The sequence below is a fragment of the Glycine max genome, chromosome 3, assembly GCF_000004515.6.
Source record: "Glycine max cultivar Williams 82 chromosome 3, Glycine_max_v4.0, whole genome shotgun sequence".
Lineage (NCBI taxonomy): Eukaryota > Viridiplantae > Streptophyta > Magnoliopsida > Fabales > Fabaceae > Glycine > Glycine max.
The window spans coordinates 40,285,939-40,300,979 of record NC_016090.4 but is presented as its reverse complement, the minus strand read 5'-3'; the positions used below and the strand labels follow the sequence as shown (position 1 = coordinate 40,300,979).

The 15,041-nt window shown below is 30.9% G+C and overlaps 2 protein-coding genes across 2 annotated transcripts; both read right to left on the bottom strand.

The window, feature by feature from the left end:
* Positions 1-164: 164 nt before the first annotated feature.
* LOC100778825 (cell number regulator 8) lies at positions 165-2,719 on the bottom strand. Its single transcript, XM_003521332.5, has 3 exons — positions 2,267-2,719; positions 1,478-1,680; positions 165-641 (listed from the first exon to the last, which is right to left on the bottom strand). The coding sequence occupies exons 1-3, from the start codon at positions 2,514-2,516 to the stop codon at positions 402-404; spliced, it is 693 nt and encodes a 230-aa protein (XP_003521380.1). The 5' UTR covers positions 2,517-2,719; the 3' UTR covers positions 165-401.
* A 6,863-nt stretch (positions 2,720-9,582) lies between these two features.
* LOC102668411 (uncharacterized) lies at positions 9,583-10,443 on the bottom strand. Its single transcript, XM_006577646.1, has one exon. The coding sequence runs from the start codon at positions 10,441-10,443 to the stop codon at positions 9,583-9,585; it is 861 nt and encodes a 286-aa protein (XP_006577709.1).
* Positions 10,444-15,041: the final 4,598 nt, after the last annotated feature.

Here is a 15,041-nt window from a genome sequence, read left to right as displayed (position 1 = left end):
CAAGTAATGACTGTTACTTTTTAGCTGTCTAATTTTAAAAGAAAAATCCATTTCTATTTATCTATTCATTTAAAAGTTCAAGATAATATTAATTACAAAATTTTCATAATTGAAAGAGAAATAAAATTGTAAGTTATATAAGGAATGTAATTACGCATAGACACTAGGAGAAAAATTTCTCCAATATCATTTCAAATCCATATATGATACAAAACAGTAGGGAAGCAAACAGAAATTATGATGATGTTTCATGTTCTTATTTATAAAAAAAAATAATAATAATAAAGGGCCCTCTTTTAATAAAGTCATCACACGGTTCGACAACATCAAGTTATATAATATAGAGCAAGACAACGGTAATATACGCACGAATAGCACTTCCAAGATGAAGGAGAAAATTTTCAAGCCTCACGTCCCATGGTCTGCTCTCCTGGGGGAATCATAACCAGTACTGGTTGAGCATTAAAGCCAGGATGAGGTAACCTACGACGGAGCTCACGACCTTCTTGACAAAGAGCACATACATGACAGAAGACATGAGTTGCCAAGTCACATGCTGACTCACAATGTTCACGCTGCACCTCATCTTCCAAAATGCTTCCGCAGCACCCGCATGATCTATTAAGTGCTTCGCAACTTCCCTGAAACCCAAGGACAATAAATAATTCATACAAAGATTTGATTTTTTTTTCATAACATGGGAATGTGATTTTTGTGTTTGAGGGAGTGGCAGATTCTAAGCAAAGGCAAATCTCACTTACACATACGCAGGCTTTTCATTTATCAAGCATGGCATCATATATGAAATACTATAAACCAAGTAATTTTCAGCAATACAAAGTTGATATTGAATACACCAGAAGTTAAATTGAACAAAACTTCAGGCATAGTAGCATATAATTTGGCTGACTATCAACTCCCTACAAAATTTACATACAGAATACCGAAGAGGTTTAAAGTGCACAGGTTGATCAATTAATAACCATGCCACCTAACCCCATTCTTGGGACCAGGAGAGTCACATTATCCAATCTAAAATACTTGTGATATAAACGGATCGGATCACACAGAAAAAAGGTACGAACTGTAACATCTCATCATAATCCCTGGTGTCAGTGTCATATTAGCAGAAACATAGATAGATCTACAATGGGTTACAAGACTGAACAGAAGGAAAAAAGATACAGTAGCATAGGGTGTTTGAGATACACCCTCATCTCTCCTATGCACTCCTTGGTCACTACTTCCTTACCTCCCCTCTCTACTCTGCTCTCGTTTTATTTTACTGTAGCTTTCTACAAAATTTCCCTCCGATTTCCCCCAACATCCACGCTGGCAGTTAATTACCCCCAGTCATGCTGCCCAATTAGGACTGTGATCGCCTACAATTCTTCTTTCTCGCATACACCCTCACAAATAGGAGGTTTCTAAACACATCACTAGATTATAAGGAGCATAGAATAAGAAAGTAACATACCTCTAAATTGAACCTGCGACGAATAGCCGTCCGGCTAGGATAGGAAAACCAGGGTGCAAGGCAATTCCAACCAAAGCAGGAATTTCCAATTATATACATTCCAGAATAAGGCAAGCAGTGATTGGCAAATGTCCCACGAGCAGATCCAAGTCTCTCAACATTGCTTCCATACAGCACACAAGGAGCCACACTCCCAAGAAGACCTATCCCATGACATCAGTTCAAGTATAAGAAAAGTGAATAAACTTTCTATGGATCCAAATCGAAAACACATCAAAAGGGGAACGGGAGGCTTATAATCCACAAGCAATTTTTCTTTATAATTATAGCACTTGTTTTGTTTTTTTGTTTCTTCCTGATTTAAAATTTAAAAACAACCCGATACAAGGTAATAACACATGATTTCACCGGTCATATACTCATATCATAAAGATTTAGTTAAGAGAAAATTACAATCTAGATTCAACTAAACAAACTACTCATAGCTGATTCTGATGTTTCAGCAGCTGAGCTCACATACACACACACACACACACAAAATCCTAAATTCCAATTCTAAGGGAACCAAATGGAAACCTAACACGTGCCATTGAAACATTCATCCGAATCAATCCTAAATTCCAATTCTAAGGGAACCAATATAGACTCTAACTAATTAGGTATTTTTTGTTTCGCTCAGGATTCAATTGCACAAGGTGAAAAATGAAAAGAGGAAAAATAATAGAGAATGGAAATGGAGCATAAGTTAGGTCAAAACAGGAATGTGAGATGAGAGATGGAAGGACTGACAAACTTCGAGATCGCTGCTGCAGAAGTGATCGTTTTGGCCGAGACAGGCGCAGATGGAGGAGTTCCAAGGGGCGCGGCCCATGGGCTGGCCCACGACGCTGGCGTGGGCCAGAGGGAGCCCATCAGCGGTCCAGCCGAGGAGAAACTCGGGAGTCTCAGGTGGCGTTGGTGGTTCGGATTTGGGTTGGGGATGGGGCTGGTGGAGAAGAGGACTTGCCTCCTCGTTATTCGGTTGCTCATTATCGGCCATTGAGATTTTGAGATTGAGCTGAACGGAACGGATTGGAATGGGATCACAGGATTTGGAAGAGAAGGGATGTCGGTGGAGACCGGAGATTCCCCGCGTCGTCGTCTCCTCCTTTTATTGCCAAACACTCCAACACGCGTCAAGCTACTATTTCTCACTTCCTTTAATAAGATACCAACACACAACCGTTGGCTTGGATTCAGATCATGACGTGGAGTCCTCCACCTCTTCCATCAGATACTATTATATAATGTATATTTGTTCCCTATATTTTTAGTCAATTTTAGTTTTAATTTCTATATTTTTAAAAATATCAATTTGATACTTATACTTTTAAAAAAATACATATTTAATCGTTGAACATTAAAAAAAAACTAAATCCATTTATTTTTTTGATATTCAAGGACTAAATTCATCTATTTTTTTAAATATAGAAATTAAATCCACCAATTTTTTTAAATGATAAGAGTCAAAAAAATTGTTTTGACAACTATAAGAACTAAAACAAAAATTATTTAAAAGTACATCATGAAAACATATTTATCCTTAAAAAATATATCATCTTGGCTTCATTCATACTCATAATAAATGTAGAGTTATTCCAAGAAAAAATATATAAGTTTTTTTTCTCGTATTCTATGTTTATTAGAGTTTAATAGTTTATACATGATGGTGGTGTAAAAAAATTATGCCATTAATCAATTAAAATTATTATTAGTTAAATAATTATTATAAAAATTAATAAATTTATTATACGTGATAATTTGTGGTTTGATGTTAGTATAAAATTATTTTATATTATTAGTGTATGATTTATTGTCTCTGTTTATTATTTCCATTTTAATGAAAACAATGCATTTTCAATTATTTTTTATAATTTAGTAAAATAAAGATATTAGTTCTAAAATGTCTATTTTGAATTAAACCAACATCTTCTCACCTCAAACCCATTCCCGATTAGATTGTCTGCCTCAGTCACGGATTGGGCGGGCCACTATGCAGATTAAATCTAAGGGTTTGGGCTGATGCATTTTTTGGGTCTCATGAGTCATGACTAACTTTATTATTTTTTTAACATGAGAATTGCTATTAGCATCCTACAACTGAAATTTTAACCCCCAAGTTTCCATTTTTATTTTTTTTATCAAAAATACCCTCGATAAAAACCAGTTCATGTTGTGTTAGTAGGGAGGTGAATTCAAAATGCATAATAGAAACAAGTTTTTGTCCTATTAAACTTTTTGGAAAAAAAATAGTTGTGTTAACATTTTATGAAAAATTATCATAACAATTTTTTTTCCATTATGTTAAATTTAATCAATGAAACATGTTTTTGCCAGTCTAAATACCAAAAGGATGTTTTTGTCTTCTTCACTTTGGTTGGGAATTTTAGATGGTAACTTGGGGATGCCAATAGCAGAACACTTTTAACAATTTTAATTTTTTTAAAGCTTGAGTACTTCATAGTTATAGAATTCGGACATTAAAAGTTTTAATTCCAATGGCCCAAAAGCCTAATTACAAGATTTAAATATATTTTAAATTTTTGATAAATTATCAAATTTTATTTTGAGTCTCTAATAAAAAAAAATCTTTGCGTTGAGTCTTTAATAAAATCAAATAAAATATTTTATCCTTATTATTTTATTTTATTATTTTTAATATGTCTATTTTTTTGTTTTTCTCCCTAAAATACGTAGACCATTTGTCTTTAGTATCTATCAAAATATTTTTAAAAGAGACTAATACAAAATAAATAAAATATTATAAGAACTCAAATGAAAAAATAGGTAAATTGAAAATGACTAAAACAAAATAACAAGCATAAAAAATAAATAAATTGTTTTATTAGGAACTAGGACAGAAAAAAATTATTACGGATTTAAAGCAAAAATTATTAATTTATAACTTATTAGAGATGTAAAACATATTTAAGTCATATTTTAATTAATTTTAAATTTAGAATCTCATGCTCTGGTTGCTTATTTGTGAGATATTTTATTTTATTTAATTGGTCACTGGTTGTAAATTAATTGGCACTCAGGATCATCACTGAAGTCACTTTAGGGTGAATAAGGCCTTTTCTTTTTTTGACGAAATAAGGCCTTTTCTAAATTATACAATTTGAGCTTATTTGAATAAACTTTTCCAAGAAGTACTTTTAGAAAGAAAAAAAAAATGAAATAGTGACTCTATAAGCTAAAAATGAAAAAAGTTTCACCCCACATAAAATAGAAACCGTATCAAGACATTTTGTCCTGAAATGAAATTGCCATTTATCCACAGTAACTCACATTGGCGGTTTCTTTGTATTTTTTTTCCTTGGCGTTTAGATCAGCTGATCGCTGGTGCTGGAAGGTTTTAGATATTAAGTGGTCCCAAATCCGAGATTAGTACATACCCTTCTGGGACCAATCTCCTTGATCATGACATTTCTTTTTGACAATATATGCAAATACAATCTTCCAATGCCTTCCCAAAATCTGTGAAGTTGCAATTCACTGCACCCATTACGCTTATAACCATAGTACAACCTTGCTGAACATTTGAAAGTTGTACAATAATTGCTTTCAGGAAGAATTTTGTTAGATTTTATCTTAAAATCAATTGGCATTAAGTGAAGTTGCTCAACAGATATATAAGTTGCACTCCAAGGATTGAGACAACCGATGTGGGACTTGGGTATTTTCAAATACACCCCCTTCACGCCCAGCCCTTATTGGACTTGGTGCGTGAATCACAAATGGTGGGTGCTCGTCGCAACGGAAGCGAAGGCGAGGTCCCAGGTCAGAGCCTGCTCTGATACCATGTTAGATCTCATCTTAAAACCAATTGACATTAAGTGAAGTTGTCTAACAGGTATATAAGCTGCACTCCAAAGATTGAAGCAGCCTATGTGAGACTTGCGTATCAAAGCAGGCTCTGACCTAGGACCTCGCCTTCACTTCCGCTGATGAAAAACAATCCCAGTATACTCACAATTTCTTAAATCAGATGAACGCCGTTCCTAGCTAGATAGGGTCGTGCCATCGTGGGGAATGGCCCATGCGGTATCGGGATAAAGTAGTCACCTCTAGTTTTTCCATGAGCTCACATAAAGTTGAGGAATAAAATGTGTACAATAAATTTTGCTTTCATTTTTTTTACAATCTTTCTTCATTGTTTCGGTAACAAAAGTAGTAAAATGGAAAAATACTCTCAATACTCTCTATTTCAGTATAGATTTTCTCTTGGGTTTGAGACAACCCTGGCAAAACATTAATTAAGTGCACTTTACTTATTTTTCTAGTCTCATTAGGTCTTTCTTTTTCATTATTAGAGTTGAGAGTTAGTTTTTACAATTATGGACAGAAAATCAACGAGTCTCTAAGATTTTATTATATAAGTAGCATTTCTCAAGTTATTAGAACAACTTTCAATCACATAACGAAATCTGACATCACATTTTAATATAAAATTCTAAGATAGGTTTATGAATTTTCTCCTCGTTTATATGATATTTAACTTTTTCATTTTTATTTGATGTGAGACTTCACCCACACACTTGTACTCCAACAACAGAATAAGTTTTTGTACAAAAACTCTCTCTCCCTAATAGCAAAACAACAAAACACTAGAGGAAAATAGAGACCAAAAAATCGGACAGAAGGAGATGAAGAAGAAGAAAGTAAAATATAAACAAAAAATAGATATACTGATGTAAGGGGGGTCGCCACGGAGAAGGGGGAAGCGGGTGAGATGCGAAGGAGGGAAAGGAGATCAAGGCAGAAAAAGAAGAAAGAAAGAAAGAAGCACCTGTGAGGAGAGAGGGAAAAAAAGGCAACATGAAAGGAAAGGGAGGACAAAAAAAATTTTAAGTTTTTTTAATGAATATTTAATTTAATAAATATTTAAATAAAATATTTAAAAGTGAGATACATGTGAGATTATAAAAAATTATTTAAAATCTCAAAATGAGATCTATCATTAAAAGAAAAAAATAAAAAAAATGTTAAAAAATCTTCGATTCTAGATAATGTTGTATGATCTATTATAAAATAGTCTATTGATACTAATTTGAAACCTAGTAGTAAAGTTACTCTTACCCTTTATTCTAGTTCCTTAACCCTTATGTGCTCGTGCGTAATCAATTAACGATTGCTTATTTTCCATTTTACCTTTGAAAATTCGCACTACGCGTTAAAGAGAAGAATATACTATCATGATTTTTGCACATTATATTTCTGAACGTCCAGAGGAAAAACCATCCTAATTTCATAATTGTATCGGAGAAGATAACATCTTAGAAGCATATCTCTCACACTCAGTGTAAGATAATAATACGTGAGGGAATGTCTACATCTTTGAAGGGAACATGAATGATGACATATTTCATATCTAGCCATTCATTTTTCTTAAAGAAATGCAACATCATGCATATGGATCAAGGCCACAAAACACATCACAGACAAGCTTCAACGAAAATAAACAATCAAGGTTAGAAAGTACATCGACTGTTGGTGTTAGATTTAAACAAGAGAATCTAAACTTATGAAATTTTAAAATAATCGATTTTACATTTTTAAATTTATTGGGGTGTGATAAGGTACAGTTGTATGGTTATTGTTTTGCAAATCATTATATTTTAGTTATTAGAATGAATTTTGCAATTGCAATATTCTTATTAATGCTTTTCATTTTTTTTCGTCAACAAGTGCCATGTTAACTTTAGAGCAATTGTTAACAAGACTTGATTAATAATCAAATCCACAAATTTTAGCCCAATAAATAGTTTTGCTAAGAATATAAATCAATTCAGTAAATTTACTTTTGAATTTATTGCTTGCTTCATCTAAAAGTACTTCTTTGAATTTCAACAAGGCTTCGTTAGGTTCAAATATTCCGTTAACTATGCCATCATAATACTAGAAATGAACGAGATTTTAATGCAGTAACAACAGAAGCAGGGACAAAGATGGACCACTCGTTGTCAACTAGTAATTATCAAGTTTGCTGTCACTTCATCTTATTATAAATGCTCTTCTGAAGAGTCACATGCCATTAACAAACGGAAAAATTCGACAACAATTTAATGTAACTGAATCACTGTCACATACGCATTTTACTTCTGTGGACCGCGGAATATAGTATATGCCTCCAGCAGAAAATAACAACTGTGTGCATTTGAGTTTGTGAAAAAAGATGTACATTGTACAGGTGAATCTTAGGTTCAAAATACCCTTACACATCCATTTTGATTTTCTTTTCATTCTATATATGAATATTGAAATCACTTCGAACAATAAAAATGTAATACATTTTTCGTAACGGTTTTAGTTTACATGTGCCGTTATCAGACTAACAAACCCATTCCCATTGTGACAGTATCCTCCTAAAATCTGAGTTGGAAATTTTAGAGGGAAACAATTCAAACAAGTTATGGAATTTGGTTGAACTAAGTAGTAACTAGTAAACCATTTGTGAGCTGGGACGCCTAAGATGCGTGTTCAAACCTGATTAGAACTACCATCTTCGAAGTATTCTTCCCCATAACATTTATTCTTTAAGGAAAAAAAATCCATCATATAATTTTCGTGTAAAAATGTGAATGGTGTGAAAGTTGTTTAGTGGCAATCTATGACTATGTTTGCCTGTATTTTTTTTAGCAAATTTGAAATGATAAAGGTCATAATAATAGTTGCAGACCAAAGATAATAGTAAAAATATTTTTTATCAGAGAATTTATACTTGTTTTATCATAGAATTTCAATATAATAATGCACAGATCTAAAAAAATAAGTGTTAAATGACCAATATTACGTATATATAACATGAAAAGTATTGAAAAATGTACTAAATAATTATTTATTCAAGCAGAGCAGAGACCATGTGTGTATTTTTTTTATGGCCAAAGAACAAAAACAAAATTGATATTTGTTTCAGGATTAAAATAAGGAAACACAGCTATGGGTACTAGAGTTGTAGTGGTTGTTTTATTAGTATTATTTCTAGCGCTTAGTAATTAAAAAAAATACATGTTTTAATAAATATTTATAACCAATATTAATTGTTAAGCACATGTCAATTTTCTAATGAGTTTAAATAATTTAAAGTTAATTCTATCTAAATCAAATTTATACAATTTAAAACAAATGAGCAATCGTTGAAGTTAGGTAGTGTGCGCTCCCATTGCACATTTCAAGGCTCATTGCAGTATACTTTGTGAAGGAATTCTGGTACTAGCTGCTATTTATCCAATAAATTAGCGTTCTCTGTGCTTATTAAAAATAAATATTAGAAACAAGATGGGGCTCACGGCAGAGTCCTAAATAGTAAAGATACAGAGTTCCAATCCAAATTAACTTTCCACTTTGCACTTTCCACCCAGTTGGAAAGTTGGTCAGAGAATCCAACGATAATCTAAATAGTTAAAATTAAATTGAACAACATTGGGATGAGTGTTATGCTGTTTTTTATGGCAGCTTTAAAAAATAACTTCAAAATCTTACTCCAAACAGTATCTGCGCATTCATTAGCGTAAATTAATTTAGAAACAAAGGCGAAATTATTAAGAAGAAAATTACGCCTAAACCCCATTTTCACCTTTTCTTTAATATTATTTTTGAGATTAATTAATGAACTCCGCGAAGTTCGATAAGTGAAAGAAACAAAAAAAGCAGCACATGAAAGCAAATTGCAGAAAGCAGCGAGTTCAGGTTCTTAACATGGTTGGCAGAGAAAAAAGAAATTCAGACTTCAGGCTTGTGTAATGTAATGACAAGAAATGCATTAACTACTGAGAGGACCGAAAACAAGTACCTGAACTCACTTCTATACTTTCCTCTTCCTTCGTTCTATTTACAATTACTACACGCTCATACCACCTTTTTATGTTACCAACGAGCCCCACCGATTAACGCGTACACTCCAGGTGTCAAAGACTCAAACATATTCAATTCAATTAAATAATTACATATAAGAAAATAAACAAATAAGACTATATTCAAATGAGTAGTAGTAGTAGTAGTAGTAGGAAGGAAGGAAGCAAAATATGGAGATAAGATAATAATTAAAAATAATGGATTAATGATTAATCAAATTCCAACCTTCTTTTATTCAACAAATTACTAGTATTATTTACCAGAGGGTCAAGAAGTCTGTGTCCGGTTCTCGCCGGTTCCGATTTGCACCTAGTGAGTACAGTAGGACGTGATGATGCAGACTCTGTTTCTGTTTCAACTTCCTCAACCTTTTCCGGTTCGGTGAGTGAAGCAATTTTTTCTCTGAGAAAACCTAATTCGGGTTCCGTTTGGGGTTCCTCGGAAGTGTGTTGTTGTTCCGTCGTGTTCGGAATTGGAAACTCCGTTTCTTGGTCCTTAACGGGAGAACTCCAGAACCTACTAGCCAAAGAGGAAGATCTGTACGGCGCGGATCTACAGCGAGTTAAAAGCAAAGCGTTTCTCGGGGGCGTGCTTGAATTGGAAGCAAAATCACTATCCTTATCGACATTCACTCTCTCATGGAACGGTAATTCTGATTCTTGGTCGTGAAAATTGCGCTCGGGCTCGGAGTGATGTTTGAGCGTGGTGGGCTTTCGACGGAAGAAGCTGGGCCAGTTGGGCCAGAGGGGTTTGCAGCGGCAGGGGTGGTTGTTGGGGCTTCGGATCCAACAGCAGTAGCAGCGGCAGCGGCAGCGCGGGGGAGCTAAGTCACGTGAGGTGGTGGCGGCTTGTTTGACTCGGACCTGGCCCATGCACGTGACCTTGGGGGAAGAGGGTTCCTGGGTTTGGGTTTCGATGGCGGTGGTGTTTTTTTTCCTTACGAACATTGGGCTTGATTTGGACCTTCTGGTGCTTCTGCTGGCAGCATTGCTTCTGAGAAACCTCATGAGTGGGGGAGGGAACTTGTCTGTGCGACCCGGACTCGAAATGGGTTTGGCTGATAGCTTCATGGTTTGTGGAGAAGAAAGGAATTTGAGTGCTGCTACTACTCACTTGTTGTCAAACGCAAACCAGATTATGGGGTGTGTCTGGGGCAGCTTTGCTTTCTGCAAAATGCTTTTCCCATTTTTGTTTTTTTGCTGTGGACTTTTTAAATTATATTGCATCTTCGCACGGATGGCTGAACCCGCTTTACTGTCAAGATCTTTTTTTATATATTATTATTATTTCCAGGTCCTCAGCTTCTCTTTCTCCTTCCTCTTTTTTATTTTTTATATTTTAAATATTGTTTTAAACTGTAAAAAATATTATAAACGATACAAAATAATTTTATTTTGTAATTTTAAGAATGAAAAATAAAATAAACACATTTTATAAAAATTAAAATAAAAAAAGTTATAAACAAAAATGAAAAAAAAAATCCTAAACAAGAACAAAAATATATCTAAGTTTTTTCTTACATTTGTTATGTCAATGTTGTTTTCATACTCTTTTTGCTATAATATAGCTTTAGTCATTAACTTTATTTCCTCTTTAAAAACATAATAATAATATTATTGAAACGTTACTTCATAAATGGTAACATTTTGTATCAGTATATGGGCAAAATTACATTATCATATGGCTATAACAACCAATCTTATTTAAGGCTTCCTCATCAATTTGAGCCAATCGTTGTCTTTTGATCTCCCTCAAAGCGTACGTGTTACACTTGTGTTCCGAAAAATGAATTAAATATAAGATAAGCAGTTTTTTTATCTTTAAATGTGCAATTGTATGATATAGAGGATGAATTTGTCATTACGTCATAATCTTTATTTATCAATCTAGAAATATATTTGTCATATAATATTTTTTTAACTTTTTTATCATCTCTAATTATCAACATAATGATATATTTGTTATATAATATTTTTTTAATTTTTTGTCTTCCCACTCTCTAGAAATGTGGGTAAATAGTCACTTTTATCCCTAAATATGTAATTCGCTAGTAAATGTATCTTTAAAGAATGAAAACACAAAATTTAATCTCCGAAAGTGTAAAAAAATATGAAAAATATATTTGGCGATTAACTTTTGTTCGTCACCTTTAATAAAATAGTTAAGATTCAAATAAATAAAATATGAGATATATTTATCTTTTAGGGTAATTTGAAAAAGTTTGTAATGATTGATTTACTATTGCAATGTTTTATTTTGGTAAATTGATACAATATTTATCTTTGATAATTTCTATTGTGACATATAAATTATGATTGATAATCAATATTATCGTTATTATTATGTTTGTTTTAAATTATGTTTGTCAATATATTTTTTAAAGTAGTTGTGTGTAATGTTATGTTTGTAGTGATAAAAAAATGATAAAAATTTATCTTAAAATTATATTTTACCCTTAAATGAAATGAAATTTTGGATTTATCAAATCAAATTAGTCCAATAGAAATATATTGATATTTAGGTTCAATAAAAAATTAATGACATTTTCGTTCAATAATAGTAACTTATTAACATTTTTTGCCCAATAAAATATACTAACATTTAGGTAAAAAAAATACTGACAATTTCCTTTAATAAAAAATATTGACATTTTCGTCTATCAAAAAATTATTGATATTTATATCTAAAAATAATATTTTATTGGTATTTTTGTTCAATTTAGTCAACATGATCACATTGACATTCATTTCAATAAATTTGTCTTTTTATGTCATATAACTATTTTATTAATAGTGACATAAAAGTTAATGATCGAATATATTTATCGCACTTTTTACACTTTTGGAGACTAATTTTATATTTTTATCTTTCAAAAATGCATTTATCAACGAATTACGCATTTAGAAAAAAATGACTATTTATTCTTAAATATATTTCTTTTATTATGCAATTCAATTGTTTTACTGAACTTCATAACCAATGTCTGTTGCATGAGAACAAAACTGATGTTGGGGGTGTTAACTAAGGAGAGTATACGCAAACATTATTATCGTCACTTTTAAAACATGTTTGGATTAATTTTTTTCTCTACTTTTGTGAACTGAACTTCTCAATACACATAAATATAATGTCTTTGTTGAGAGCAATCCTATAGACAATAGAGTTGAGATTGGATCAATCTTCAAAGTTGAGTTTGTAAGGAGACAAGAAAATAGTGACCTTTCATGGTTGCTCATAAGCTAGCACATGCATGCAACTATATATATAGTTTCAATTTTCTACAAAATAATCTTTTTTGTTTAGCTTGGTGCACATATATTATGGCTCAATATATTTTAGTTAGTAAACATCTATATCTATATAGATATAAATATAAATATAAGTATATAGATATCAATTAACATATATTAGCATCTATTAAATATTAAAAAAATTAAGAGCCATAATTCAAATTCTGTATAATATTTATGTTTATGGCGTGTGATAAAAAATACTACGTACATAGAACTAAATATATATTGATTTACCTATTTCTATTGAAATGAAAATAGTTTTTTCTAGTAATATAATGCATTATATTATTATTAACTCGTAATATAATTATATTAATAGATTTTTTTATTTTCAAATTAGATAAAATCATTATAAACAATAAAATTATTCCTCTTTCTTTTTCTGAATATCTAACGTAATTATGGGCATGTCACAATAACTCAAGATAATTTGTTAAATTGAAATTACTCCACCCCATTTGATAGCTAAGTAGATAATAGAAATCAATCTAAAATTAAATCATTAGTTATACGACATTTTTTATACTATATTGTATATTCACGATACCTGTTATCAGTCACCTTGTAAGACTTTAATTAAGCCGTTTTTATGATAATAAAATATTTTAAAACTACCCTTACGATTATGACCTGATATTAAAGATGCCAAAAAAGATTGCAGAGCATATATTTTATATGATTTTTTAAAACTTTAAAGCAAAGAAATAATTAGGGTTTGCTTAGTGGCATAGTGGTAAGAGGTTTAGGTAGTATAAACTAGATCATTAATTCTAATTTTAGTTTCTGCAAAAAAAAAAAAGGAAGTTATAATTTGAGTACAACTTTTTTATACCAAAAAAATCATGATATATTTATCTCAGCATTTTAAATTAACCCCTAAAAAGCACTCTTAATTAGTTAGTTTATTGTTTTCTTTATGATTACTATTTGTCTTCTTTTATTTTTTTTTTTCTGAATTTGTATTGTTGTTGACGGTAAGCAATCACATTATTTTTCAATTATGCTATATTTAGATATTAAGAAAATACCCAAAAATATACATAAAATGAGGTTTCCACATGTTATGAAGATAAAAGAGACGGTGAGAGTGTGCAATCTTATGAAGACTCTTATGAAATCTTAAATAGTTTCCGTACGTAAAATTTACTTTTAATTATTTTTTTCTTTATCGTAGAATTTTTTATTTTAAAAATATATTTTTTCTTATGTCATGTTACGATTACGAGGCAACTATTCTGGACTTGAGACACACGGTTTGCTTTGATAGGTGTAGATTGATGGATGAATATTATCTTCTAAAATACGTGCATTATGCAATGGGACAGTCGGGATCCAGGAAAAAAACTAGAAAGTTATAAGAAAGAAAGAAAGTAGTACTCAGGATACAAGTGTTTCAGACAATCCAGTCCACTCAGTCAATCAAAATAAATTTATTATTGGATTGCTTCTTATGCTTTTCATTTTTTAAACTTGTTTAATTTTGGAGAGCTATTACTCATGGACAGGGGTGTGAAAAAAATGGATTGAATCGTACTCTAACTTTGAATCTAAATCAAATTAATTTTTTTAACTAATTTAAAAATTTGAGTATACTATTTTATAAAATAAATTCCATAATTTTTTTTATAAAATCAGCTCGATTAATTAAATTGATTTTTATTTAAATATATTTTCATTTAAAAAATAGTTTAAAAATTCGACTCTTGTTTAAAATAAATTAAAAATTAATTTATTTTCAAATCAACTTTTAAAACAAATTTAATTTTAAACCAATTTTTAGATTGAGTTGATTATTTGATATAAACCTGAACCGATTAAAATACTTTAAAATTAATTTGGTTTAATTTTTTTACCAAACTAATTTCTTATACCCTAACGAACGAGAAAGCTCCTACACTAATCAGATTATCATCCAAGAAAAATTATAGGCATGATGTTTCGTGCTCCCAGCTCCTTCGTCAATCTCCCCGTATATAGGATGAATATGAATAGGGCCAGTTTCCAAGATTTTGTAGTAGGCAGCACAGTGAAAATTCCTGTATGTATAATTTTTTTCTATTTACAAAATTTAAACTTTAAATTTTATTTAAAAAATCCAAACTCAGTACTTATAATATATATATATATATATATATATATATATATATATATATATATATATATATATATATATATATATATATATATTGTGTGTGTGATAGTTTATTAGAGTACAAGAGAATATTTTAAAATTTAATTAATGATAATAAAGTTTAATTTTTGTGTATTAATAATGTAAAGAATTTTTATACTATCAATTAATTAGAATTCAGGGTAAATATGGTGTTTAAATAATTTTTATAAAATTAATAAATTTATTATTTATCATAAATTTA

Coding starts and splice junctions, on each gene's coding strand:
- LOC100778825 (XM_003521332.5), bottom strand. CDS start 2,516: ATGGCCGATAATGAGCAACCGAATAACGAGGAGGCAAGTCCTCTTCTC. Junction 1,681..2,266: donor CAGCAGCGATCTCGAAGTTT/GTCAGTCCTTCC, acceptor GTCATGGGATAG/GTCTTCTTGGGAGTGTGGCT. Junction 642..1,477: donor GTCGCAGGTTCAATTTAGAG/GTATGTTACTTT, acceptor CTTGGGTTTCAG/GGAAGTTGCGAAGCACTTAA.
- LOC102668411 (XM_006577646.1), bottom strand. CDS start 10,443: ATGAAGCTATCAGCCAAACCCATTTCGAGTCCGGGTCGCACAGACAAG.